This window comes from Suillus clintonianus (assembly GCF_016758775.1).
Source record: "Suillus clintonianus strain FC179 chromosome Unknown DEU56scaffold_157, whole genome shotgun sequence".
Taxonomy (NCBI): Eukaryota; Fungi; Basidiomycota; class Agaricomycetes; order Boletales; family Suillaceae; genus Suillus; species Suillus clintonianus.
The window spans coordinates 65,040-93,037 of NW_024539381.1; the positions used below are offsets into that span (position 1 = coordinate 65,040).

A 27,998-nucleotide genomic window follows, 5' to 3' on the forward strand; every position below is an offset into this window, starting at 1 on the left:
GTACATGCTTTTGTGCAAGTAGTGATGTTCCGGCCCGGGACGATATCAATGCTACATAAAAAACTGATCTTGTGATACATAGTAAGAGTCGTGGTACAAATCAAAAGAACACACGCACAGTGGTTGCGTACCAGTTTAACACACACACCAAGCCCTACGAAGATTCCTTGACGCCCCTAAATCCAGTGATATTCCTCCCCCAATCTGTCATGCCCTGGCTCAATCTAGCAGCAACTCTCCCTAATCTCGATATCCGACGAGGGGGCAGAGCCTTTGGATGATCCTCGGGCATGGGGCTCGAGAAGTGGTGTCCGTGTCCAGAACGAGAATCCAGAATACGAGCGGCGACGCTGGACTGGTGCTTGCGCTCTCGTGGGGTAGTGGATAGAGGTGGCTTTCGGTCATCCGAAGGTGCGTTAGCTTTTTCTACCCAACTGGACTTCCGCTGATGCGAATTGTGCGTCTTGAGCCTTGACACTGACAGGCTAGTTTCTGTCTTCTTGCTTGCCAACTAGCCGGGACTTTGAGGGAGAATGCTGAGTGTGACCTTCGCAAACCAAGTACACTTACAATTTTCATGCCTGTGTCGCTGTACCACCGGAGATGGATAACTTCAACACCCTCTGTCTTTTCTAGTCGACCAAGGTACAGTTCAAGATCTCCATTGTCGAAGTATATTGAAGTGATGGCTGCAACACCCGTTCGCGATGGAGCCAGCTAACTCGGGTCTCAATATTATCGATCGTAGTCATTATCATGATGGAACAGTCGACTAGCAAGCAAGCCGCGGCTTGAGCCGCCGGCTTAGGCTTTCCAAAACTGAAGCCAGGCCCTTGGGCCTTTGGCAGGCCGTGACTTGGGCCTGGGCTCGGCTCGGCTTGTTTAGGCTCGGCTTCGGCTGGCCCGGGGCTTGAAGCCGGGCCGGAACATCACTATGTGCAAGGTCACCGGTCATGTTTGAATATGGTGTGTCCGAGTCGTCACTGATCTTCATTTGCTAGTTATTCTGAATGCAGTGCGTTTCAGCCTGAAGATGTAACATCACTCCTCTCCATCAAGCTCGCGGTGAAGTATGCTCAGCTCCGCGAGATCTTCAAACACGGTATGTTAGGCTCAGCTCACACAACACATCACTGACTTCTTATCGCTATATAGAACTCTCGTCAGACCCCACCATTCGCTCGCATCTTGCAGCGCTTTACGACACCCTTCTCTAGCAGAGCCTCCTGCGCGTTGTTGAGCCGTACTCGGTAGTAGAGATTGAGTATGTTGCCAAACAAGTCGGGCAAGGACAGCAAGACGTTGAGGCCAAGTGCGTGTGATATTTTTTCTCTGAAATAACAGTAGCTGATGTCGTGTTCCAGGCTATCGCAGATGATATTGGACAAGGTGTTCCACGGCGTGCTAGATCAGGGGGGAGGCTGCCTGATCGTATTCGATGAGCTACTAGTAGAAGCCGACGTGCGCCCTATCTTACCACTCATCCCGTCCATCATGCTCATCGTGTTTTTTTCAGAAACCGTATGGTGCAGCAATTGGGACTCTGGAGCAGGTTAGCAGTCGAGTCATCGCGCCGATGTGGAGTGGATATCATGGTCTGAGCTCGTGTCATTCTCGTATATATAGAAATATATTCAAAGGTATTGTCGGAAGTCGGTGCTACTAGTAGGCATCAAAGATAATGATCACATGCAGGGCCACTTCGTAGATCGCCAACAGAACCATCTTCGTCTATAACTTGCAAGCCCATGTCTCGGAGAATCCTACCGAAATGACACTGCGCTCCCTATCGCTGGGTGTCTCTGCTACTTGGGTGGAGGACCAGGAAGTGAGGTGTCTGCTTCAGAAGCGGGCACATGATATGGAGGGAACGTCGGCTGATATACAGCGTCAAGGAGCAGCTGCGAAGCCAGCTCGTAGTATTCGTAGACATCGAAATATAGCCAGAGGTGAATTGAGGTTGACTGCGAAAGGTGACTTGTCAGTATTGAAAGCATGATAGTAGTACTAGTTCTAGACTCGGACGCATAGATAGTACTAGTACTACTAGTAGGCTCGTCGGATCCATATCAGTTGCTACATCGAGGCTACATAATTTGAAAGTCTGGCAAACGTGGGATATGTTATTGGGGTGCTTTGCGCTCATTGGGCACCTCCGAGTCAAACGATATCCCATACCTCAATCCTCTTCATCCATCTGTGAGCGACACGTACTGGCCCAGCGCACATTTATGATATTGAATCAACACACTCACACTATGTACTTATCACCAGAATCCATTCAAGTTAGTGCCGGGGTGTAAATTGAGGCCATAAATACATGATTACATATATCAATATAATTGATGCAATATTTGAGGCACACGATATAGCATTGTAAGTCCAACATAAATAAGGCAATATGATATTGCTTAACAAGTAGGACGTGATCACGCTATTATACCTTGCCGGCTGCGATGGCGCAAAGCCATGACCTTGTCGGGAGCTCTCATACGAATGTAGATTGGATGTCAACTCTCATACGAATGTAGATATGTTGACAAGGGCTAGTGTTAATTTCCATGATAAAGCCTTAGATAACATTGTAGGTCCAAACATAATAACAGAATATGATATTGCTCGACAAGTAGTATCTAATTACGCCGTTATAGCTTACTGGCCGCGATGGTGCAAAGTCGTGACTTCGTTGCGAACTCTTCATGGTAATCTGTATTTTCTGACATCCATAGCTATGTACCAATACTCAAGTTTCTCGCAGTATACATAGGCATATTTAGGGGGAGCAGAATTATATTGTCCTACAGTTCCCACGGCTATCATACCACGGACTCGTCGATTCACTGATGGCCAATGTTGAGGCCTGCTGAAGTACGACTATCTAATGTAAGTGATTTTCGGCTCTTCCTCCAGACCCTTCAGTCATTTTCCATGTAGAACCCTGGCCCAGGACATGCCAAAAGGCCCTAGAACCATGGCTAGCCGGTCACCGGCCGGAGTTCATGTACTATGTAGAACCATGGCTGGCCGGAGTATATAGAACCATGACTGGCCAGTGTAGATATATCAATACTGGTATTCTTATAATTGAAAGCAATACTAGTAGCTAGCCTTATACCTACTAGATGTAGAATCAAGGCTGGCCGGTCATTGGTGTCTGAGTTGCATATCAGCTGGCTGGCTTCTATAGCATGTAGAATCAAGGCTGGCCAGTCATTGATGTCTGAGTTGCATACTGGCCAGCTGGCTTCTATAGCATGTAGAATCAAGGCTGGCCGGTCATTGGTGTCTGAGTTGTACACCGGCCAGCTGGCTTCTATAGCATGTAGAATCAAGGCTGGCCGGTCATTGGTGTCTGAGTTGTACACCGGCCAGCTGGCTTCTATAGCATGTAGAATCAAGGCTGGCCGGTCATTGGTGTCTGAGTTGCATACTACTGGCCAGCTGGCTTCTATAGCATGTAGAACCATGGCTGGCCGACTACTACTGGTTGCTAAGTTTCTCAAATCTGGTGTTCAGGACCCTTCCATATTATTCCCACACCCCGCATTTTCGATTTTTAGTCACCTACTGTGGGAATTACCCCACAACACCCAAAACATCGACCATTTTTGGGAATCTCCACAATATCAATTATTCCCACACCTTTCTCACCTCACTGTAGCTTCACCACCACACCACAACAGGTCCCCCTTCATATATAAGTAGTAGTTCAGTATATATATGTATAATATAATATAATAGGCCGCTTTTTTTGTCTATTTGTGTGCCTGCTCCTCCTCCAGGGCCTTTTCAAAATAGGGTAGGGTACAGAACATTTTCGCACTTTTGCCCCTTTGATAGGGGTGTGTTCTATTATATTCAGAACATGTTTATGAGCATATATGAGTAGATTCCCATCTTTATTTCACCCTCTGAGGTGTCCTACATCAATAGATATAGCACATATGCAATAAAACACAGAATATGCTCCCATTGAATTATTTCTAGGTGAACAGACTTGGAAAAATTATTCCCAGCATCTATTCAACAATAGGAATAAAGTATCAGGAGCCCAGGACTATAGGATAATCCCCTGTTGCATGGTGTGCCCCCCCTCTCCTGGTGGTTTACCCCCTGTGAAATTTTTCCTGTAGGACCGGACCTCAATTGAGGTAGGGGGTCTGTTTCTATGTATATCTGAGGTAGTTCTATCATATAGCTGACCCAGGACACACATAGGATCCTGCTACATGAACAAAAACATAGAAAATCGCATTTTTGACACTTTTGATGTTTTTCAGTGTCTTACTCTTGCACAAGTGATACACCCTGTTCATATATCATTATCAGAGTATATATACTTGCTCTTTGTGACAAGGATCAGCTCACAATAGGCCAGGGGTTCAAGTTAGTGTGAATGCTTGCTATTGCTACTGATAAGGAGCCCATACTTTCAATACATCGAAATTTAATAATCAGACACCTGGTGTAGATGTCAAATATATTCAGTATCATAGGCCTAAATGTACAGAACAATCTAACAAGAAGGGAGTCCTGAGGAAGTGAAATAGATAAAGAATTGAGTGTGGGAAAGTTCAAATACCCAAAACATCGAAAATGGTCAGTTGGGCAGTAGTTGGACTTTAATGCTGGGTCAACTCAGATATATACCACATTCCTTCCACCACCCTCTAACCTCAGGGCAGCATGTAGCATAGGTTCCTTCAGTAGTTTACAATGTATCTTACATATTTTTAATGAAATATTTGAGCTGTACCATATATAAATGTCACTTTGTATGAAAAGATGTCAATTGTCACTTTTTACACATATGTGATGTTACTTGTCATTCAGTCAGTCCTTGATGGATCTTTCTAAAACTTCATATTTATCTTCAGGGGCATATATAGGATGTACCCCAGGTCTTTGATCACTTATCACAGGCTTGATTACTATGTAGGCTTCTTATCAGTAGAAATACCCCCTGTACGTCATATATCACATTTGCACCCTATATAGGGCTGGTCCTTGTCACAAAGAGCAAGTATATATACTCTGATAATGATATATGAACAGGGTGTATCACTTGTGCAAGAGTAAGACACTGAAAAACATCAAAAGTGTCAAAAATGCGATTTTCTATGTTTTTGTTCATGTAGCAGGATCCTATGTGTGTCCTGGGTCAGCTATATGATAGAACTACCTCAGATATACATAGAAACAGACCCCCTACCTCAATTGAGGTCCGGTCCTACAGGAAAAATTTCACAGGGGGTAAACCACCAGGAGAGGGGGGGCACACCATGCAACAGGGGATTATCCTATAGTCCTGGGCTCCTGATACTTTATTCCTATTGTTGAATAGATGCTGGGAATAATTTTTCCAAGTCTGTTCACCTAGAAATAATTCAATGGGAGCATATTCTGTGTTTTATTGCATATGTGCTATATCTATTGATGTAGGACACCTCAGAGGGTGAAATAAAGATGGGAATCTACTCATATATGCTCATAAACATGTTCTGAATATAATAGAACACACCCCTATCAAAGGGGCAAAAGTGCGAAAATGTTCTGTACCCTACCCTATTTTGAAAAGGCCCTGGAGGAGGAGCAGGCACACAAATAGACAAAAAAAGCGGCCTATTATATTATATTATACATATATATACTGAACTACTACTTATATATGAAGGGGGACCTGTTGTGGTGTGGTGGTGAAGCTACAGTGAGGTGAGAAAGGTGTGGGAATAATTGATATTGTGGAGATTCCCAAAAATGGTCGATGTTTTGGGTGTTGTGGGGTAATTCCCACAGTAGGTGACTAAAAATCGAAAATGCGGGGTGTGGGAATAATATGGAAGGGTCCTGAACACCAGATTTGAGAAACTTAGCAACCAGTAGTAGTCGGCCAGCCATGGTTCTACATGCTATAGAAGCCAGCTGGCCAGTAGTATGCAACTCAGACACCAATGACCGGCCAGCCTTGATTCTACATGCTATAGAAGCCAGCTGGCCGGTGTACAACTCAGACACCAATGACCGGCCAGCCTTGATTCTACATGCTATAGAAGCTAGCTGGCCAGTATGCAACTCAGACATCAATGACTGGCCAGCCTTGATTCTACATGCTCTAGAAGCCAGCCAGCTGATATGCAACTCAGACACCAATGACCGGCCAGCCTTGATTCTACATCTAGTAGGTATAAGGCTAGCTACTAGTATTGCTTTCAATTATAAGAATACCAGTATTGATATATCTACACTGGCCAGTCATGGTTCTATATACTCCGGCCAGCCATGGTTCTACATAGTACATGAACTCCGGCCGGTGACCGGCTAGCCATGGTTCTAGGGCCTTTTGGCATGTCCTGGGCCAGGGTTCTACATGGAAAAATGACTGAAGTATGTGCTTCCTCAGCATAAGGTGTAACTTGAAACAAGCCCTCCATCTCATTTCAAAGTGCTCCTGGTTCCAACTATATTGTAGATGGGGAACCTCCACATCGCACAGACACGTGCAATGTTGTCATTTTCGGAGAAGTAGGAGCTGGCAAAAGCTCCTTGGTCAATTTGATCGCTGGGACGAACATGGCTGTGGTATCCCCCGATGCTGGGGGATGTACAACTGAAACTAATGAACACGAGATTTTGATTCAGAATGAGACGTTGAAGGTAAAGCTCTTCGACACACCCGGTCAGTCCAGTTCGCTGCTCTTCCCGGTTATCACTGACGTAGATGGTAGGTTTTGACGAGGGCCCTCGAGGTACAGTCCCCGACAAGGAAGCTCGAAGAATTTTGAAGAACCTTATTGGAACTCTGATGAAGCAAGGCAACATTCATCTCATCATGTACTGTGTGCGGGGTGAAAGAGTCATTCAGACACTCCGCCGGAACTACGAGTTCATTCGCTCCCAAATACAGAGGAAAGTTCCAATTGCACCTGTTGGTGGCAGGGTTATGCATAATTTAGGCTAATTACAGACATTATCGTTATGCATGGCTGTCACTAATCCCCCATCATCCTTCTTTATGCATAATGGTGCCTGCATCACACTGACCCCATTATAGGGATTTATATTCAGATTATTCTCATGCCCTACGCATTTTTGGCCACCTACCGTGGGAATTTCCCCACAACACCAAAAACATCGGCCATTTTGGGAATGTCCACAATATCAATTATTCCCACACCCTCCCCACCTCACTGCAGCTTCACCACTACACCATAATAAGTCCCCCCTTGTATCTAAGTAGTAGTTTGGTACATACATGTATAAAATAACATAATAAACCACTTTTTTTGTGTATCCATGTGACAACTCCCCCTCCAGGGCCATTTTAACATAACCTAGGTTGCAGAACATGTTCACACTTTTGCCCCTTTGATAGGGAAGTGTTCTATGGTATCCAGGACACACTTATGAGTGTATATGAAGAGATCCCCCCACATTTTTGACCACCTGAAGCGCCCTACATCATTAGATACAGCATATATACAGGAAAACACAAAATATGTTCCCATTTGTTTATTTCTAGGTGAGTAGACTTGGAAAAATTATTCCCAGCATCCATTCAACAGTAGGAATAATGTATCAGGACCTCAGGACCATAGGACAAGACCTTCTTGTGTAGTATATCCCCCCTCTCCTGGTGGTTTACCCACTGTGAAAATTTTTCCTGTAGGACCGGACATTAAGGAGGGTGGGAGATCTCTTTCTAAGTATATTTGGAGTAGATACATCATATGGATAGCCCAGGACACACATAGGATCCTACTATAGGAACAAAACCATACAAAATCGCATTTTTGACACTTTTAATGTTTTTAAGTCCCTTACACTTGCACAATTGACTAGCCCTTCATATATAATCAGTAGTACATTCACACATATGTTCTATGCCAAGGATCAGCCCTACATAGGGCACAAATATGATATATGATGTACAGGGGGTATTTCCACTGATAAGGAGCCCACATAGTCATCAAGCCTGTGATAAGTGATCAAAGACCTGAGATATGTCCTATATATGTCCCTGATGATAGACATGAAGTTCTAGAAAGATCCATCAAGGACTGACTAAATGACAAGTAAAATCACATATGTGTGAAAAGTGACAATTGACATCTTTTCACACAAAGTTACATTTATATATGATACAGCTCAAACATTTCATTAAAAATATGTAGGATACAAGGTAGACTACTGAATGAACCTATACTACATACTGCCCTGAGGTTAAAGGGTGGTGGAAGGAATGTGGTGTATATTTGAGTTGACCCAGCATTAAAGTCCAACTACTGCCCAACTGACCATTTTCGATGTTTTGGGTATTTGAACTTTCCCACACTCAATTCCTTATCTATTTCACTTCCTCAGGACTCAATTCTTGTTGGATTGTTCTGTACATTTAGGCCTATGATTATGAATATATTTGACATCTACTCCAGGTGTCTGATTATTAAATTTTGATGTATTAAAAGTATGGGCTCCTTATCAGTAGAAATAGCAAGCATTCACACTAACTCAAACTCCTGGCCTATTTTGAGCTGATCCTTGTCACAAAGAGCAAGTATATATACTATAATAATGATATATGAACAGGTTGTATTACTTGTGCAAGAGTAAGATACTGAAAAACATGAAAAGTGTCAAAAATGCGATTTTCTATGTTTTTGTTCCTGTAGCAGGATCCTATGTGTGTCCTGGGCCAGCTATATAATAGACCTACCTAAAATATATGTAGAAATAGACCCCTACCTCAATTGAGGTCCGGTCCTACAGGAAAAAATTTCACAGGGGGCAAATTACCAGGAGAGGGGGGGCACACCATGCAACAGGGGATTATCCTATGGTCCTGGACTCCTGATACATTGTTCCTATTGTTGAATAGATGCTGGGAATCATTTTTACAAGTCTGTTCACCCAGAAATAATTAAATGGGAGCATATTCTGTGTTTTCTTGCATATGTGGTATATCTATTGATGTAGGATGCTTCAGGGGGTCCAATAAAGATAGGAATATGCTCATATATGCTCATAAACATGTTCTGAAGATAATAGAACACACCCCTATCAAAGGGGCAAAAGTGCGAAAATGTTCTGTACCCTACCCTATGTTGAATTGCCCCTGGAGGAGGAGCAATCACACAAACAAACAAAAAAAGCGGTCTATTATATTATATTATACATATATATACTAAACTACTACTTATATATAAAGGGGGAGCTATTGTGGTGTGGTGGTGAAGCTGCAGTGAGGTGGGGAGGGTGTGGGAATAATTGATATTGTGGAGATTCCCAAAATGGCCGATGTTTTTAGTGTTGTGGGGAAATTCCCACGGTAGGTGGCCAAAAATGCGTAGGGCATGAGAATAATCTGAGAATATAAATCCCTATTATGGGATCAGTGTGATGCAGGCACCATTATGCATAAAGGAGGATGATGGGGGATTAGTGACAGCCATGCATAACGATAATGTCTGTAATTAGCCTAAATTATGCATAAATATGACAGCATTGCCTGCCAATTGTCCTTGTCGTCACATGTTTGGAATCCTATCAACCAGAGATGGAGCAGTGGTGGAGGGTTAACGAGCAAACCATCTCAAAAATCGGGATGACTTTTGCTGGCCACGCATGTGTCACCACGACAGAATCTAAGGACATGGAGCGCCGCAACCAGTCATACGTGCAAGCTCGTCCAGCAGTGTCGCTTGTCAAATGAGGTTCACGCTGAGCCGTTGCGAGACACTATCCACAACGTCCCTTCTGAAATGGCTCCAAAGTACGTCGAATCCAGACAGGATCTTTGTCCCGCATCTTTACAATATTGATAAGTAGGAACAAGTATACAAATATCGTCCTCTTTGGGCAGGCCGGGGCAGGAAAAAGCTCACTCGTCAATCTCACGGTGGGAAAGGACATGGCAACCACATCCAATGACATGAAACTCAGCACGATGCACTGGCAAGAATATCCCATCGAATTTGATGGCGAGTCTTATAAGGTGTTCGATACCGTTGGACTCGAGGAACCACAGCTAGGAATTCCTCAATTCCTCGATGCTATCGAGAATGCCTATAAGCTCATCCAGGATTTGGAGAAACAAGGGGGTATTGATCTGCTTCTGCTCTGCATGCGCGCAGGCAGACTCACTTCTACGCTTCAAAACAATTACTGGCTCTTTCACGAATTTCTCTGTGACAAGAAGGTACCCATCATTGTAGTGATCACGTACCTCGAAAACGAGGCCGGAGAAATGGACGACTGGTGGAAGAGAAACGAAGAAATCTTCCATCGCCAGGAGGTCCATGTTGCTGGTCATGCGTGCATCACCGCCATCGCAGGCAATTCTCCCCATCGGCATGAGGAATCGCGTACCACGATTCGCAACCTTTTCAAGGAGTTCGCTGCCGACGAGCAGAAGCAAGCATGGATAGGAGGAGACAGCCTGTTCGTGTCGTTTATGCGTAAGCTGAAGGACCTACTTGTGGGGAATGGGAAATCTGCCAGGGAGGATATGGTCTCTCGCCTCACCAAGCGTTGCGGTATGTCTCGAGATGTCGCAGAAAAGTTAGCTGATCGGATCAAGCCGTGGTAGAAGGAGCTATTTGACTTACCGTGTTCGATCAATCATGCTCGTCTTACTGTGGCTCTTGTCTTATGTGTATCTTGTTCTTTGTTCTACAACATGAGCATGAATACCGGTGTTCATGGCGTGTATGAAAGTCGCGGACCTCACCGTCTTCGATTTCGAGACACGTCGTTTGCTGAACACACCGAATTGATTCGAGCATGCAGTCTGCTAAGGTAGCATCCCGCGATTTAAGATTTCCAATCACATCGACAATTGCAAAACTGGCGTGGCGCAATGGCACGGTATTGCCAACGATACTCAGACTAAGGCTGATGCGGCGGCTAGTTCAGAGAAACGAAACCCTAACCCTAGACTTGGTTTCCTTATCTTGATTCTTCATCAAAGTACCAAATAAGTTTTGCAAGTTTGCATATCTCAGACGTAGAAGATCTTGCTGCATTTCTACCGGTACTCCAAGGACACCTAGCTGTCTAGGTTGTCGACAAAAACACAGAGGAATCATGACTCGATCAAAGGTCTGTGGTCTGTGATTAAGCACTTCTGTCTCCAGCCATGCTCATGCGCAGAAATGGATGGATTCCACCATACTCCATTCCTTAGAAACGACAACGAGGAGGCCGAGCAGGAAAATCGCGCGACGATGACGATCGTGGTATGCTAGAAAAGGGCGATATGAAAAATGAGCGCTTCAGCTCATATTACAAGGCTCAGCACATCATTCCTGAGGAGGAATGGGATCAGTTCATGGAGGCATTGAGACGTCCCTTACCTACCACCTTCCGTATTGCGGGAAGTAGAGAGTGCGTGCACTTGTGTCCTTCCCTACCAACTTCATTGATGGAGGCGTTAGGATCGCTCAAGCTCTCAATGATGCTATCAAGAAAACTTATGTCCCGTTGTTGAGCGATGTAGTTTTCGAGGATGAAGTTGTACCGCCTCCGTCTCGTATTCCTTGGTGCGGTATTTCCCTTATGTATGTACGATGTACGTGACTGACTCTGTACTTAACCAGGTATCCAGAAGACTTGGCCTGGCAATTCAATGTGTCCAAGAAGGTTCTGAGGAAGCAACAAGCATTCAAAAAATTTCACTCGTTCCTTGTACATGAGACTGAAGTCGTACGTCATCCTTCGTCTCGAGTCGCGCAGTATCTGATGCATGTAACAGGGTAATGTATCAAGACAGGAGGCGGTCAGTATGCTTCCACCATTGTTCCTCGATGTTCAGCCACACCACAAGGTAAAATCTGCAAGGCTACTTCCATAATGTTTAACCATAGCTCGGCAGGTTGTTGACATGTGTGCGGCTCCTGGGTCAAAGGTAAACTATTTTGCTACACCATTGCGTCCGTCCTTCATGGACCTTAGACAGCGCAACTCTTGGAAGCTCTACATTCACAGGATACTGCGACAGCGACTTCCATTCCTCCGGGACTTTTGATAGCGAATGACAGCGACAGCAAGCGGGCACATCTTCTCATTCACCAATCTGCTCGTCTTCCCAGTCCAGCTTTCATGGTGACGAATCTAGATGCATCAATTTTCCCCATCCTAAGACTTCCCGTAACAACCGGGGATTCCCGCCGTAGCGTCAAAAAGTCTCCCAATCAACTTCTGTTTGATCGCATTCTATGTGATGTGCCTTGCAGTGGTGACGGCACGCTACGAAAGAATATTGGAATATGGAAGCGGTGGCAGCCTATGGATGGGAATGGTCTACATAGGTCTGTTTCGTATATGCGCTCACTTTTCACCAGCTCATTTCCGACAGCCTCCAAACCCGTATTCTGCAGCGGGCCATGCGCATGCTGGAGCCAGACGGTCGCATCGTTTATTCGACTTGTTCGCTAAATCCCGTCGAAAACGAAGCAGTCATAGCAGCTGCTTTGAATTCCAATCCTGGTGAGTGATTTTGAACTGTTACGATCGACTAGAGTATGCTGACACGTTGGACAGATTTCCAGCTCATCGATGTGTCTGCGAAGTTGTCGGAGCTGGTCAGGCGACCAGGCATAAGTTCGTGGGCACCGACCGTCAATCGCACAATAGATACAACTTTCAAAACCTGGGATGCTTACAATGAAACCCTGACGGAGGAGCAACGAAGAGACAGCAAGATGTCGGAGACCCACTGGCCACCAATTAATGCAGAGTCCCTGCAGCTACAGCACTGGTATGTTTCATCTCGTACTAGTTGAACAACGTCCTCTGACCACAAGTTTTCGCAAGCATGCGAATATATCCCCATCTTCAGGATACAGGTGGATTCTTCGTTGCTGTACTCGAAAGAAAGCCGCGGCAAAGTAGTCATGCCAGTGTTACAGGGTAGGTTCCAACGCCTTCTTTTCCACGAATACTTCTTACGCTTGTTCAGGAAAAGAGATGCAGAAGAAGCCGAGATCACTATCCCGGAAGCCAAAAAGGCTAAGCTTGACCTTGGTGGTCTGCCAAAACCTCAACAAAGCGCTTCATTCTCGCCTACGCCAATGTCTGAAGACGAGGTTTCACATCTTTTGGTATTGGAAACTGTCGAAGCCGATACGCAAGCTCCATCCGACACGAAGAAAGGTGCATTCAAGGGTAAACCCAAGCTGTCGGATCCCTCGTTCAAGGAAATGCCCTACACATTCCTCGAACCCAACGATCCAGCCTTGATATCCTGCATGTGCGTGTTTCCTCATCATCGCCGTGATCTTCGAACTCTAATTCATATCATTAAAGAGATCAGCTTAATCTTACGGCGAGCTTCCCATCGTCGAACGTGCTTGTCCGCAATCCCGAAGGCGATGCAGTACGGTCTTTCTATCTTACAAACGATCTTGTGAAAGCTGTTATTCTGAACAACGACTACACTCGCATGCGCCTGATGACGAGCGGGACAAAGGTCATCACTAAACAGGAGGCAGGACGAGGGCTCGAAGCGCAGTTTCGTGTTCTTGGTGAAGGTTTACCGGTTGTCCTTCCATATATCGACCCGAGCGTGATATTGGACGCTGAGTTTGCGACTCTGAAAACTCTTTTGATAACGTACTACCCGCTTTGCACATCATTTTCGGAGCCGTTCCGGTCTGTGATTGAGAACAGAAGTATGGCTCTTGCAACAACCATTGAATATGCTTGCTCATGTCTGGTTGCAGGTCCTGGGAGTCATATCGTCCGATTCCCAGCTGGTCAGTCGAATGATTCGACGTAGGTACATTATATTTTGGTGCGTGCATTTAGCTGACTTCAATAGGCTGTCACACGATCTCCTTCTACCTTTGTGGAAGTCTAATGTCTCCGTAACTCTCATGATCGACAAGAAAGCAAAAAGGTTCGTCTAACATGTTGTGCTGCATAGTTTCTTTGAGTAATCCACCCACCGTTCTTAGCGCGCTCAGTTTGCGACTTTTCGGTGAAGATGTAACAACAGCTGCGCGCGATGGTGGAAAGAAGGCGCCTCAAACATCCCAACTACCACAAAATTCAGGAGATGTAGTCCCGGATGAAGGCGCCGATAACGAGGATGAGGATGCAATCCTCGAAGATGAAGGTGACAATGAAGTATAGCAGTAATCCTTATAGCGAGTCCATTTTGTGCGCTACTCCCCCGGCGTCGTGGCGGCATACTTGTATTTGAACTTGTGATATAGTCCTTGGGCAAGCCGATTTGCAGATACTGTCGCACTCCCACCTTGCCCCCACCCGCAATAGTTGTGTTGCGATTCTAATGAGCCTTCCAGAGACTCATTCAACCTTCCACACGAGGGAGGACTTTGTGGTGTACACATGCGGGGTCCACTCCCCCGCAGTATTCGGAATAGTAGCATTATTAACATAGGTCTATGATTCGCTGAAAGACTCTGATTTATCTGTCGTCGTCAGATTCCTCCGATGTTGAGAATCTTATATTCTCGCATTGCATGTGGCGCGCTGAGATAATCTACTCTGATGACTTAGTGATGAGGCGAACAAGTTTCGTATTTTCATTTTCAGTGAGCTCCTCTCGTACTTTATCTCCGCTAGTCACTGCAGGGGCCATGTCCACTGATTGGACATCCCGCAGATCTCAACATCCGAGATACCAGATACCCATATAAGTTGTTAGTCATGGAATCAGATCATCTATGATCCCTTCGGTCTGCAGGTGATCCATTTTTACTTGTACAAAGTTCAAACTAGGAATTAACTGACGGTCTATATTAATGCATGCAGCATACACGCTTCACGAGAAGTTCAAGAAGCTAAACCACGACATAATCTCGAGGCCTAGGAACGACAGTCGCCCCTTCAATTTGCCTCCCCATTTTGCATCTTCCTGTCACCTTTTGACTTTCTGTACTAACCATATCCCTGGCAGTGGGCACGAATCTTACGATCACCCGGGCTACAGACACCGCCTCTGCTATTTTGCTCTAAAGCTGCATGGAGTTGCAGGGGCTCTGACCTAACTCATTGAAGTAATGTGTGACTCATTACTCGTTCGTATTTGGTTTTGACGCTCGCCAATAGGTGACTAAGAATGAATTAATTTCTCGAATTGTATCATCAACATGAGTTTGCCTCGAGTTGACTTGTCGGATGCGGCTCGGCAATCTGCAAGCGAATTGTCGATGAGGCGTACGTATGGATGCAAGGAACATGATCAAACATTGGCATGGCTTTAAAAGACATGTGGTCAGACGCTCCGGATACCCTAGTACCATCCTGAACATTCCACCTAAATCGCAATGAATGCAAAGTACGTAGAATCTAGTCAGGATCTTTGTGCTGTATTTTTCCAACTTTGATGAGTAGGAAGAATATCATCCTCTTTGGGCAGGCAGGGGCAGGAAAAAGCTCACTCATCAATCTCATGGCAGGAAAGAATGCAGCAGAGACATCCATGGACCTGAAATCCTGCACACTACGCTGGCAAGAATACCCCATCGAATTCGATGGCGGGTCTTATAAGGTGTTCGACACTGTTGGACTCGAGGAACCCCAGCTGGGAATCCCACAATTCCTCGATGCTGTCGAGAATGCCTATAAGCTCATCCAGGATTTGGAGAGCAAAGGCAGCATTGATCTGCTTCTATTTTGCATGCGCGCAGGCAGACTCACTGCTACGCTTCAAAACAACTACCGGCTCTTTCACGAATTCCTCTGTGACAAAAAGGTTCCCACCATTTTAGTGATCACGTACCTCGAAAATGAGGTCGGAGCGATGGATGACTGGTGGAAGAGGAACGATGAAATTTTCAAAGACCGGGAGGTCCATGTCGCTGGCCATGCGTGCATCACCGCCATCAGAGGCAACTTTGCACGCCGGTATGAAGAATCGCGGATCACGGTACGCAACCTTGTCAAGGAGTTCACTGCCGACGGGCAGAAACGAGCATGGAAAGGAGGTGACAACCTGTTCGTGTCGTTCATGCGTAAGCTGAAGGAGCTACTGGTGGGGAGTGGGAAATCGCGTATGAAGAAGGGTATGGTGACTCGCCTCACCAAGCGTTGCGGTATGTCTTCAGATGTCGCAAAGCAATTAGCTGATAGGATCAAAAAAGACGAGGTATAATGAGCTACTTGAATCCCTGTGTTCGATAACTTGTACTCGTCCAGTTGTAGACTTCTAAATCGTTCTCGGAAATATATCGTCATACGTATTCTACTCAAATTCTACTAATATTACACATGCTGAAGAAGAGTGACGAGCAAATTGATTCCTGCAGTGGTCGATTACTTAGTAGAACGTAATGAAAGGACCTCGGAAACTTTGTCAGGTACAATAACGAGAATCGATGTTTGCAAATTGTTGACGACGAGATGGGTGAAAATGACTGTGCAAGTGGTGATATACAAATGCAGCATGTTCGGTTATCCCCACAAGCAGAAACCGTGGACCACACCATCGATTCTGTCTGATAGGGGTCCGGTACAATGAGGGTCTGAACCAAGAATCGAAACAAAAAAGACAAAACACGCGAAGTGTGTGATGTTCGAGTGAGCTTGGATCACCCACCGTGTCCTGCTGATACCTTGCTGAATGAACGAGATCAGCGTGACGTAGGTGTTGAGTTCATCAGCGATCCAGTGCGGTGCCAATGTGGTTCTGAAGTGTGGTGTAATGTATCAAGCAACTGGTGGACTTGCCTGGCTTACTTGTGAAATATTAGAGTCTTCCAAGCCTGATTATCGCGGAGACTGATCCTCGCCGACTTGATTGGCCTGGATGCACCGCGCAGGTTGGTCAAGAGGCGTGCAGACCCGTACGGGTATTTTTCGCCCAGCCGGGATAAATGTATCATCCGAAGCTATGCCGGAGGCGTCCGACACTGTGCACGCCAAGATTTACATCTGGAGGGCGCGAGGTTTGTAGTTAGCTTGTATTGACACCATACTGCTATAACTTTGATAGTAAGTAGAATAACAAGAGCAACAAGAATCATAGCAGAAGCACAATCGACCAAATCGACCAGTTACATGCTCTCCAATGCTATCTGTATTGGCGCGCGTGGTCCATGACCACGATCATTACCACTAGCTGGCGCCATGAATGCAAACATCTCATGTTTCGACGATAGGAGGCGTTGGCAGCGATACGGTTGAGGCGGGAGACTGTGACGTTTAAAAAATAGCTCTGCAGAAAAACACTGCAGGTGGGTGTGGAGGGCTGGCTGCCACGGAGGTGAAAAAACCTGCTGACAGTGCAGCAGTGGAACGGAGGGGGAAGGCACCAGCACTGTGGCAGGGCATATCATCAACGTGTATAAGTGGTGCAATGAAAAATGAGGAGTCGCCTGGGGTGGACGACAACAGGAGGTCGCGGGCGGGCCAACGAGGCGGGAGGTCATTGGGGGGCGTACATGCTAGCTGGAGTTTGCTTGGCTGTTCGACTGTGTATATGGCAGTAAGTAATGCAGTTCCGTGTCGCCTGCCATGATGGGCATGGCCACTCACCCCGAAGGCGGGGTCGCGCAATCTGAAACCGCCAAACACGTCTGTGGCTGAGCGAACAAAGAACACTATGCCAGAATCGTCTCAATTTTAATATCAGAAATACCTAGACCTTTACACAATAAAATGTATCATAACGTAAAAGCACAATTTAAAACTCTACAACCGGACGAGTACAAGTGAAGCTATCGAACACGCACCGCGTCTTTCTTGATCCGGTCAGCTAACTGTTCTGCAACGGCTAGAGATACACCGCAACGCTGGGTGAGGCAGGAGATCATATCCTTTCTCACACGCGATTGCCCATTCCCCACAAGTAGCCCACTCAACTTACCCATGAATGACATGAACAAGCTGTTTCCTCCTATGATTGCTTGCTTCTGCCCGTCGGCAGTGAATTCCTTGACAAGGTTGCAGATCGTGACGCGCAATTGTTTGTATCGGGTTTGGTATCTGCAGTGCAGGCTGGCGGCAGCAGTGATACACCCATGACCAGCGACATGGATCCCATATCGGTGGAGGTTGTGGTGTTCGAGCTCCCACCACTCCTCCATCCTGGGACGGTGTTCAAGGCCCGTGACCACCAGAACGATGGGAACCTTCTTGTCACAGAGGAGTTCGTGAAAGAGTCGGTAATTGCTTTGAAGCATAGCATTTATTCTGCCTGCACGCATGCAGAGCAGAAGCAGATCAATGCCCCCTTGTCTCTCCAAATCCTGGATGAGCTTATGGACATTCTCGACAGCATCGAGGTAATGTGAGATTCCCAGGTGTGGATCATCGAGTCCAACGGTATCGAACACCCTATAAGACCCGCCATCGAATTCGATGGGATGTTCTTGCCAGTGCAATGTACAGCAGGCCATGCCGGCAGATGTGTCTGCTACGTGCTTGCCCGCAATGAGATTGATGAGTGAGCTTTTCCCTGTCCCTGTCTCCCCAATGACTACGACAATTTTCTGCCTCGTCCTATTTATTGATGTTAGGAAATTACGATGCAAAGATCCTGTCTGGATTCTATGTACCTTGCAGTCATTATAGAAGGGATGTTGTGAATGGTGCCTCGTAACGGCTCAGTGTGAACCCCTGTATCATTTGACAAGCGACACTGCTCAATGAGCTTGCAGACATGGATGTATGACTGGTCGCGGCGCTCGATGACCTTAGGTCCTGATATCATCGCTGTGGTGACACATGCGTGGCCAGCAAACGTCATCCCGACGTTTGAGATAGTTCGCTCATTGATCTTCCACCACTTTTCCATCTCTGGTTCGTAGGATTCCAAACATGTGACAACGAGGACAATTGGAACTCTCATCTTGACTATGGATTGGATGAACTTGTAGTTCCGGCGGAGTGTCAGAACGACTCGTTCACCTCGCACGCAGTACATGATGAGATGAATGTCGCCTTGCTTCATCAGAGTTCCAACGAGGCGCTTCAGAATTCTTCGAGCTTCCTTGTCGGGAACGGCACCTCGAGGGCCCTCGTCAAGACCTGCCATCGCGTTCAGTGACAACCATGAAGAGCGGCGAACTGAACCGACTGGGTGTATCGAAAAGCTTTACCTTCAACGTCTCGTTCTGAATCAAAATTTCGTGCGCGTTGGTTTCAGTTGTACATCCCCCAGCATCGGGGGATACCACAGCCATGTTCGTCCCAGCGATCAAATTGACCAACGAGCTTTTGCCAGCTCCGGCTTCGCCGAAAATGACAACATTGCATGTGTCTGTGCGATCTGGAGGTTTCCCGACTTCAATATAGTTGGAATCAAGTGCACTTTGATATGGATATGAGGTGGAGAGCTGGATTCAAGTTACACCTTATGCTGAGGAAGAGCAAAAAACCACTTACAACAGATGTCGGTCGTTTCTTAGAAAGTTTCCTCTGAGTTTGCATTGCCAGAATGACTCAACTCGAGACAAGACAGCGAAAAGTATGTCTTGACTTGTCCGTTTGGCGTTTTTGAGTGGTGTTCGTTCTGTTTCAACTATCCCCCGGTTCATTGAAACAGGAGTCGGCGTGCCCAGCCAGGCTGCCAGACACGATCAACGAAGACGCATGGATTCAGCATGTTCCGTACACCACGTGAGAACCGGACATTGGGTGGCGTAGCTGTGCGAGCGAATATCACAACCATGTTGCCTAAATGTATTGGGCTTCGTACATGCGACTAGCTGCAGGATGAAGATCCAGTTGTGCACTTGGCAGTAAGTACATACTCGATCGATAACTTGATTGGGTTTGACGACATCGTCTTTCATCGAATAGACACTGACAAAAATATTATCTCACTCAGGTGCTTACGGGTCCTTGCCCTGTGCATGCCGCCAAGCTACTCAAAGTTGATTCAAGCGCTTGAAGCAGTCCACACCGTGTCAACGCCATCTCATTGTCTCCGAACAACCACCTCCTTGCTAGTGCATCATTAGATGGATCAGCGCGTCTATGATCTTCGATAAATTATTGGTCATCTCGATCATTCTTGTTTCTGCCCTCAATCAACCTTCGAAGGAACGGCTCATCAACATTATTCCTTCTATATGATCTGGCTACGTCCTCGGTCCTAGCCCCTTCGTCTGTCGCACCGTCGTCATCATTGTAGCAACCCCACAAACCCTCTTCGCTCGTCGCACTATCATCGTTATTTGTCACTTGGCGTGCTATTTGAGCCTGCAGCATGGATTCAGCATGTTTCGTGGCGTAGTTCTCGAGCTCACCACTGTACCTAAATCCGATGGGTTTTGGACATGCTAGCCGGAGTTGACATAGCTACAGAGCGAGGGTTTGGCTGTAAGTACTGGAGTCCAGATCACCTACATGTTGTAAGGAGGATCCACCTCACATATGATACTTAAACGTACCCTCTGCTTCCTCTACCATACAGCAGGACTCTGCGATGGGGAAGTGCAAAAATTTGCCCCACATTTATATATCCTCTTACACCCCAACTCCGCGACACTCATTCGTGCGAGACGAGCCCATTCAGTCACATACCCTGTATTTTACAGGCAGCCGAGGTTGACAATATCCTGTTCCACACAGGCCAGCGGACGTCGGCCGACCGAATAATGTTGCCCGTGGCTAGCGTTCGGCCGACGGGCTGACAGTAAGACAATGTTAACAGCTGGGCCCATAGGTAGTGGTGTTTGATATTTACATGTCGGCCGGTGGTACATCAAAAAATGGTAGTGGAGGAGGGTGTATGATGGTATCAGGTGGGCCCATGATTAATATAGTAGCTGCGAGATGCAGGTCGGCCGACCATGGGTGTGAAGCCATCATGTCGGCCCATCCAAAATACAGTCTGTTGGTATCGGTCGGCCGATGAAGAAAATGTTGTTTGTGTGGTAAACAAATGTTGAGCATCAGGGAATTGAATGGGTGGATGCAAACGAATTGCCGATGTTATCAGATGGGCCGATCCAAACGAATGGCTGATGGAATCAGATGGGCCGATGTAAACTAGTAGCTGATGTCATCAGATGGGCCGATGTAAACTAGTAGCTGATGTCATCAGATGGGCCGATGCACACCCAATTCTATCACACCGGCCGATGGAAAACGAATTGCCGATGTTATCAGATGGGCCAATCCTAACGAATGGCTGATGTCATCAGATGGGCCGATGTAAACTAGTAGCTGATGTCATCAGATGGGCCGATGCACACCCGATTCTATCACACCGGCCGATGGAAATGGACACCCGATGGAATCAGATGGGCCGATTCAAGCGAATAGCCGATGGAATCAGATCGGCCGATCGACAGTTGATTCTATCAGGTCGGCCCATAGAAATGAAGTCCTGATGTAATCAGGTGGGCCGATGCTGGCTTGATACCATCAGGCCGGCCGATGGAAATGAACACCCGATGGAAAACGAGCAATCAAAACTAGTAGCTGATGAAATCAGATGGGCCGATGCACGCCCGATTCTATCAGGCCGTCCGATGGAAATGAACACCCGATGGAATCAGATAGGCCGATGTAAAATCGTAGCTGATGGCATCAGATGGGCCGATGCACGCCTGATTCTATCGGGTCGGCTGATGGAAATCAATACCGGATTCCATCATATGGGCCGATGCAAATGAAGTCCCGATGCCATCGGGTTGGCCGATGCAGGCTTGATTCTTTCGGGTCGGCCAATCCAATGTGTTATCTGTAAGGATCGCCTCGCCAACGTCGCTCCCGGCACACATCGGTCGGCCAAGGTCAGGTGACTTCAGCTCTTTAATAATGGCCAATATATGCATCTCAGCAAATCAATGTGATACATGAGATGGTCTTGAATGTCTATATAATGATGCAACCCTCTAAGCTTGAACCATGACATCCCGGCCAACATCCATGTATGTTGCATACTGTGTCCGAGGTGTCCCAACAAAATTGTGAAGGCTATCACGAATGAACCATGCCCACACGATGCGATCGCCGGTGAATGTCACGCCATGCCTGACCATGTGTCCAGAGCAGCTGACCATGGCGCCGGAGTTATATTGTAATCGAATACCTAAGTTGGACAGCGTCATGATTCCTTCTGAGTAATTGCCGATACTGGTCATGAGATCAAACCCATCAGGTGTGGAGCTTGGATCTCGGTGAGGGGGACATTGTCTATTGCAGATGACAGCGGTGCAGTTGAACACCGAGGCCCAAAGTTGCAAACGCGTATAGATGTCAATGAGGTCATTTTCCTTTGCCCATTGACCGAGCTTAATCTGGGTTGTGACCGAGGCCCAATATAAGTCAGGATGCATGACCCGAAGAGCCGCCGAGGTCAGCAATGCCGAGTGCTGCATGGATAATATGACCACCGGACCACCGTCACCCTTTAGTGCAGCTGATACCTCCGGTGTGAAACCACCAGATGGGGGAAAACCCTGAGGCTAGAACCGCCGAGTGAGCACTAGGATCCCCTGACACAAACCGGTCGGTCTCACCTCATGACCTTGTTGGAACCAGCAAGGGGCGATATTGATACATCCTGGTGTTAGAGGGCTGCCATTGCTGCTGTGAAAATATTTGGAGAATGTTCTCCACTTGGTCTGTTGTCCATTGGTCATACTTTTCTTCAGGAGATGCCCCATATTCACTGTGGCTTGTTCCATCTCGGCCTGGTGGGGGGTGTCAACACCGGACTATGTAGGATGATAAGCACCCTCACTTCAATCCAGTGGGTAATTGCATTCGGAAGATACCATGCAATAATCCGACCGCCGGAATCCACCAGGACCGAGGGCTTCTCCAACAATTGTTGGGGACCATGGGGGAATTTTTGGAGCAGAACATCTTCATGCTTTGGAATCCGGCCGGTAGAACGTCGGTCGAGAGCTTCGTTGTAGCGAACCATGTCAAACTTCAGGTACACTGGAATGTGTGAATGAGCGCCAGGTTAAATGATAGGGATTACCGACCGGGATTGCAATACGCATCAGCAAGAACCTGGGCTAATTGCCGACATGCTAGCATGGTTCGCACATCCAGTTCCAGTGGCGGAAATACCGAGTTTTGTCGGCCAACAACATATGAAATAAAGAGGAGGTATACAAAGTCACAGGCAATGTTGGTGGTATGCAACGCACAGTCAGTTGGAATTGAGATCATTATTGGGGGAGAGGAAGAGAAGGAATGATTTACAAACTAATATATACCAACAACCGAGACACATGTAGTAAATCTATTTACATTTCCAGCATTGTAAGTCAGATCGGCAATTAGGCCGAATGTAAAGGAATTGTATGTAATATCATCCCTCATCCCTCATTGTCCAAAGGAGTAAAGGAATTGACCAGTGCCTGCTCCACTTCATCGATCGGTGCCTCTAGTTGTGTCATGGTGGCAGCGGCCGCTGCAGCGATCCGAGTTTTTTCCTCCAGTAAATCTTCCATCGCTTGACCGAGAGCTAGAAGATGGGCCCTGACTGCCACAATCTGATTGAAGAGTGCATCACTTTCAACCTGATTAGTGATCACCGGGCCGGGAACAAGCATGGTACCCATCGGCTAAGAGGTATGATCGGTAAAATGTCAGAATAGAACAGGAAAATGACTTACCAGTCGCTCAAAATGATCTTCGGTCATCTCCATGACTTCGCTGACATTCAAGATAGGGAGTTGAAACCCCAGAATATCGAACCGGTCCTTCCACCAATCATGGTGGTAGGTGCTGACGATTCGGTGATTGGACCAGAGTCGTTGGTCATTGGGAGAACATTCTGTGTGAAATTCCTGGAACAATTTTTCGGCGGTGATGGACCCGGTTTGTAATCGGGCAAAGCATGACATGACGCTGCGGAGGAGGGCAGGAATGGTCGGATGAATATTCATCACAAGGCATATGTTTGTGTAAGGAAAGACAAATGCCTGATCAATTAATTAGCCATTGTGTCATACAACCGAACTACCAATAAGGTACTCACATCTACCTCCCATTGCAGGTGCCGGACGAAACTTGCCTTGTATGCCGCTGTCCGATTCACATGGCTCCGGTCCAATGCACGCCAGATTGCGGCGAATCTGGATGTTGCATATTCCAAGACATTGGCAGCATCCCATGCAGTGAAGTCACTGATTTCACGAGTTGAAAGGGTGCTGGTTCCAGACATGATTTGTGTAAGTGTAGCTAGATGTAATTGAAGTGTAAATCAATGAAGGATGGCGATATTTATAGGAATCGGCATTGTACTTGTGACTGATCTAATGTGACGTTTCCCATTGTCCAAATGCGGTTGTGGCCGTATGTGGACCCCTGTCACTCTGCCACCCTGAGCTACCCCTTTTGTTCTTTCAAAGCTGTCTTGCGCATGTTGTGAGAGTCGGAGATAAATCTGGGCCTGTCGGGCGGCATAGCACCGGTGGCCGATCATGTTATTTGCGTCGGCCTCTTGCATTCGGCCAACCCATTGCTCGGATTTATGAATGAAGAATTGAACTGTCCATGTCATTTCTCTACCGACCAGCAGCAGTTCCTCCGCCCAACGATCCCGCAATGCCATAGTCCGAAGCCAATGGACGCGGTAAACTGTGACAAGAAATTAGCTCGGATCGGCACAAGGTCGGTCGGAGAAGTGCACACATTCATCCATCCAGTCATTGCTTGTGGAGTCCCCCTCAACATCAATGGACCAGAACCATGCCAGCGTGCTATTCCTTTGACCGCGTGCATTCGGGTCGGCCACTACTGTAGTAGCCTTGAGGTCCTCCTTCTGCAACGGCCGATATTTCGTGAGCAAGTCATCGGCGCCGAGGCTGATGAGCTGCCTGCGGCATTTAGAGTAAATCTGAGTGTTCAAATAAAGAACCTTGTCGACCGAGTGCACCTGAGCCCATGCCCTGGTCGACCGAGCTTGTGATTTTGCCGACCGAACTGTTGTCCGAAAGAGAACAGCTTTGTCGGCCAAATTAACCCTGATGGCATGCAAAGCGTCATTTGCCTGGCCTTCTCTTAAAGATATTTCTTGCAGCACAAGGTCGGCGACGCCCCACTCGGCACACCTTTCAATGCCGATATTGGACGGCAATGGAATAACCACGGTCTCGGGATTGAACTCCACCGGCATATCATCGTCCTCATCATCCGACCGATCGGCATTGTCAGACAATGAACCTACCGACTCCAATTCTGCGGCATCCAACATGACGTTCATGACATCCAACTGGTCATATCCTTCATATTCATCGCCGAGAAATGTGACTGCGATCCTGATGAATTCATCGAGTTGGCCTTGCAATCTATCTCGGCGCCGAGCCATTGCGAGCTTTTGGGTGTCGGTCGGCCTCCTTCCCAGCTTCTTCACGTCAATTAGGAGGGCTACCTGGGCCTCCTCAAGCGTAATTCCAGCGGCCAGCCAAGTCACAGCACCGCGGTGGAGCTCGCCGGCCGGCCATCTTGCCTGGCGATTCAACAGGCGCAACTCTTGCTGTTTTTTCGTCGGCGCTTGATGGAAGTCGATGAGCATGTTGTAGATAGGAGTTGCATTCCGACCGACCTTTTGTTAATTTAACTTCATATATGTCCATGGCACTGGGATTTTCCAGTCGGTCATTCTGAGCGGCATCGGCCTCGGCCTCCCATTTTGCAAGGGTTTCTTCGTCGGCGGTCTCGCTCAACCGGTCAAATGCATATCGGCTGTCCTTCACTCCCTTCACAGCTTCCTTAAATTTCCGGCAAAGGAATTTGCCTAGATGCATCAGGATCTGTGAGCTCGGCGACGAATTATTACTTACTCATGCGAATCATCTTCATAAAATTGCAGTCGTTCATTTGATAGTCCAAGCACTCCTTTCGGTGTGGGGTGGACATCCCCCTCGCCGACGGTGATATAATATTCAATGGCGCCCACAAGGTCTCCATTATTTCGCCATCTATCCTGGCGGCGCCGGTAATGAAGTTGGAGGCATACCGGACGTAGCATTTGTCTTGATGTCCGTGAACATGCCAGAGGCCGATGCCAGGAATGATGTCCATGCCCCATGGAAGGCCGAGATATGGGGATGCGTCAATCCTCTGGTTGAGATGCTTGTGGTATTGACAATTAATGTCGTAGAATGTGAATGCTCGGTCGATGCCGTCGGTCTTGTAGGACAGGGCTTGGCACAGCGCATAATCCATGTTCATCTGCCTTCGGCCAGACCGACGCATCAGTTCAACCCGGCCAATGCAGCGTTTAGAAAGACGAACCTTTCCCCCTTTTGAAAGTCCACCATGGAATGGGGAACGAAACATCCATGTCTGGCGCAAGCACACCCGCCGATGCCGGTTGCTTCGAGCTTGTGCCGAGATGCATTTGCTTGGTTGACCGCTCGGTGATTGTTGCAATCAGATCTTTGATTGGTATCCTGCGCCTCGGCGAGATGCATTTTGTATCGGGCATCGCCGACCATGAATCCCAAGCCGTCGGTCAAGGCCACCTCGTCGGTCGGATTGGCAGGATGCAAGTGCTCGGCCTTAAAATTGCCATCCATCACCAAAGACCTGGAATACAGCCAGGCAGGGTCGGACCGATTCCTGTCTGCCAAATGGAAATTGACGCCGGACTGCGGACATGCAGGACAGAAGAGGGCGAGCTCCCCTGCCTTTGGCTTTCGCTTCTCATGGCCGAACCCATGCCACTTGAGCTGTTTGAGTTGTCGCCACTGTCTGCCGACCCGCATCAATTCCCGGTATCGGTCCTGTCGACAACAATCAGCGATGAAGTGCTGCACATCGGCATCACTCACCGGCACCAAATGAGGGAAGACGCTGGAGGTGACACGCCTTAGCTTACTGTAGTAATTCATTGCCGACGTGCCGCATTCCAGATTGTCCAACAGGAAGTCGTCCAACACAGCAAATGTGAATACTGTCTTCGGCGAAATGAAGGATGCTGGGAAGAGGCCGATCTCGAATAATTGCATGTCGGCACTCGGCGCCCCGGGACACTGGCACAATCTGATGGTCAAGGAGTGGAGCCCCGATGTATCCACGACCATTATAGTGCGAGGATCGTTGACCAGGGGTATCCAAGGTCCTTCGGTCAAATGATCCCCTTCATCATCTGTGTCATACCAGTCGTCGGTCATCCCGGGGCAAGGCTCTCCTGCATGACCGAGATGGATTTCCAGACCGATCTTGGTCAAGGAAGTGTCCTCGAAGAATCCTCCATTCCATTGACTGATCCGATGGAATGGCATGCGGCTATGAGCAGTCCTACAACAATGAGTGCAAAAGAGAGGCTTGCCCATGCAGCCGTCACATTTGTAGACTCCGTCCTTTGGACAGACCGAGCAAGTTCTGTCGGAAGGAGGACCCTCCCGGCGAAGGAGCAGGTCCAAGTAGTCATCAGTCTTATCCTTCCACTGACGCAGGTAGTCATTTTGACTCTTGATAGATACTCGGCATCAATAAATGGAAAGAGGAAAGGCAATGGTGAGCTTGCCATGGACTTTCGAAGCCGACAAGGCTCCAAGTTGTAATCGCCGAGGTCGTAGTGTTGATAGTCATCCTCCCGATGAAGTGTTCCGGTGGATCCCTGCTTGGTAGGTGATTTCCTGGGGGATGAATGCACTGATTTGCTTCTGTTTTCACGTCTAGCATTGACAAATCGACCTTTATCTCCCCTAGTTGTTCTCTTATCCACCCACCGAACCAAAGAGGATGCCTTCGGTGGACTCCAGGACTTTGGCTTTGACTTGACCATGGACCGAAGTCGGTTTGGGATTGCCTGGATGCGTTGTTTGGAAATTGAATGCTTAGATATGATACAATTTGATGCTTATATGCGACTGCCAAATGCAATCTATCATATGTAATAGTCACTTTCATCTCTTGCAAATCATCAGCATGGATATTTGTGGAGCAATGTCAATGGTGTATATTGATTATGCATATGATATGGTGAGAGCACATCAGGACCTGTAGTTTTACTGGACATACCCACCCTTGCATCAACACCACTAGATATATGTCCTGTAGCACTGGGATCACACTTCGGTACAATCTAGCCCTTACGTGTGCTAATG

At 47.2% G+C, this 27,998-nt stretch overlaps 8 protein-coding genes across 8 annotated transcripts; 4 read left to right on the top strand and 4 right to left on the bottom strand.

Annotated features, from left to right (window-relative positions):
• Nucleotides 1-38: 38 nt before the first annotated feature.
• DEU56DRAFT_931755 (uncharacterized protein) lies at nucleotides 39-1,997 on the bottom strand (the record flags this gene model as incomplete). Its single annotated transcript, XM_041358719.1, has 4 exons — nucleotides 39-511; nucleotides 571-717; nucleotides 1,718-1,763; nucleotides 1,810-1,997. 4 exons carry the CDS (start codon nucleotides 1,995-1,997, stop codon nucleotides 155-157), a joined length of 738 nt encoding a protein of 245 aa, XP_041201862.1. The 3' UTR covers nucleotides 39-154.
• A 3,899-nt stretch (nucleotides 1,998-5,896) lies between these two features.
• On the top strand, nucleotides 5,897-6,958 carry DEU56DRAFT_761493 (uncharacterized protein; the record flags this gene model as incomplete). Its single annotated transcript, XM_041350544.1, has 3 exons — nucleotides 5,897-6,182; nucleotides 6,470-6,654; nucleotides 6,719-6,958. The coding sequence occupies 3 exons, from the start codon at nucleotides 5,897-5,899 to the stop codon at nucleotides 6,956-6,958; spliced, it is 711 nt and encodes a 236-aa protein (XP_041201863.1).
• Nucleotides 6,959-9,758: 2,800 nt separating this feature from the next.
• Nucleotides 9,759-10,627, top strand: DEU56DRAFT_984902 (P-loop containing nucleoside triphosphate hydrolase protein; the record flags this gene model as incomplete). Its single annotated transcript, XM_041360019.1, has 2 exons — nucleotides 9,759-9,769; nucleotides 9,826-10,627. 2 exons carry the CDS (start codon nucleotides 9,759-9,761, stop codon nucleotides 10,583-10,585), a joined length of 771 nt encoding a protein of 256 aa, XP_041201864.1. The 3' UTR covers nucleotides 10,586-10,627.
• Nucleotides 10,628-10,958: 331 nt separating this feature from the next.
• Nucleotides 10,959-14,490, top strand: DEU56DRAFT_839921 (S-adenosyl-L-methionine-dependent methyltransferase). The gene is made up of 15 exons (XM_041354931.1): nucleotides 10,959-11,097; nucleotides 11,149-11,382; nucleotides 11,433-11,537; nucleotides 11,595-11,700; nucleotides 11,750-11,821; nucleotides 11,870-11,902; nucleotides 11,950-12,305; nucleotides 12,353-12,483; nucleotides 12,538-12,754; nucleotides 12,811-12,906; nucleotides 12,956-13,246; nucleotides 13,303-13,667; nucleotides 13,719-13,770; nucleotides 13,817-13,894; nucleotides 13,953-14,490. The coding sequence occupies exons 2-15, from the start codon at nucleotides 11,237-11,239 to the stop codon at nucleotides 14,128-14,130; spliced, it is 2,226 nt and encodes a 741-aa protein (XP_041201865.1). The 5' UTR covers nucleotides 10,959-11,097; nucleotides 11,149-11,236; the 3' UTR covers nucleotides 14,131-14,490.
• An 859-nt stretch (nucleotides 14,491-15,349) lies between these two features.
• Nucleotides 15,350-16,117, top strand: DEU56DRAFT_748263 (P-loop containing nucleoside triphosphate hydrolase protein; the record flags this gene model as incomplete). Its single annotated transcript, XM_041349339.1, has 1 exon — nucleotides 15,350-16,117. The coding sequence occupies one exon, from the start codon at nucleotides 15,350-15,352 to the stop codon at nucleotides 16,115-16,117; it is 768 nt and encodes a 255-aa protein (XP_041201866.1).
• A 1,564-nt stretch (nucleotides 16,118-17,681) lies between these two features.
• On the bottom strand, nucleotides 17,682-19,166 carry DEU56DRAFT_748239 (P-loop containing nucleoside triphosphate hydrolase protein; the record flags this gene model as incomplete). The annotated part of the gene is made up of 3 exons (XM_041349338.1): nucleotides 17,682-18,455; nucleotides 18,491-18,993; nucleotides 19,043-19,166. Coding segments are annotated over 3 exons (1,401 nt in total), but the record flags the coding sequence as incomplete, so codon positions are not given.
• Nucleotides 19,167-24,142: 4,976 nt separating this feature from the next.
• On the bottom strand, nucleotides 24,143-24,532 carry DEU56DRAFT_748278 (uncharacterized protein; the record flags this gene model as incomplete). The annotated part of the gene is made up of 1 exon (XM_041349341.1): nucleotides 24,143-24,532. A coding segment is annotated over one exon (390 nt), but the record flags the coding sequence as incomplete, so codon positions are not given.
• Nucleotides 24,533-27,374, bottom strand: DEU56DRAFT_748269 (uncharacterized protein; the record flags this gene model as incomplete). Its single annotated transcript, XM_041349340.1, has 4 exons — nucleotides 24,533-25,434; nucleotides 25,487-25,678; nucleotides 25,725-26,119; nucleotides 26,179-27,374. Coding segments are annotated over 4 exons (2,685 nt in total), but the record flags the coding sequence as incomplete, so codon positions are not given.
• Nucleotides 27,375-27,998: the final 624 nt, after the last annotated feature.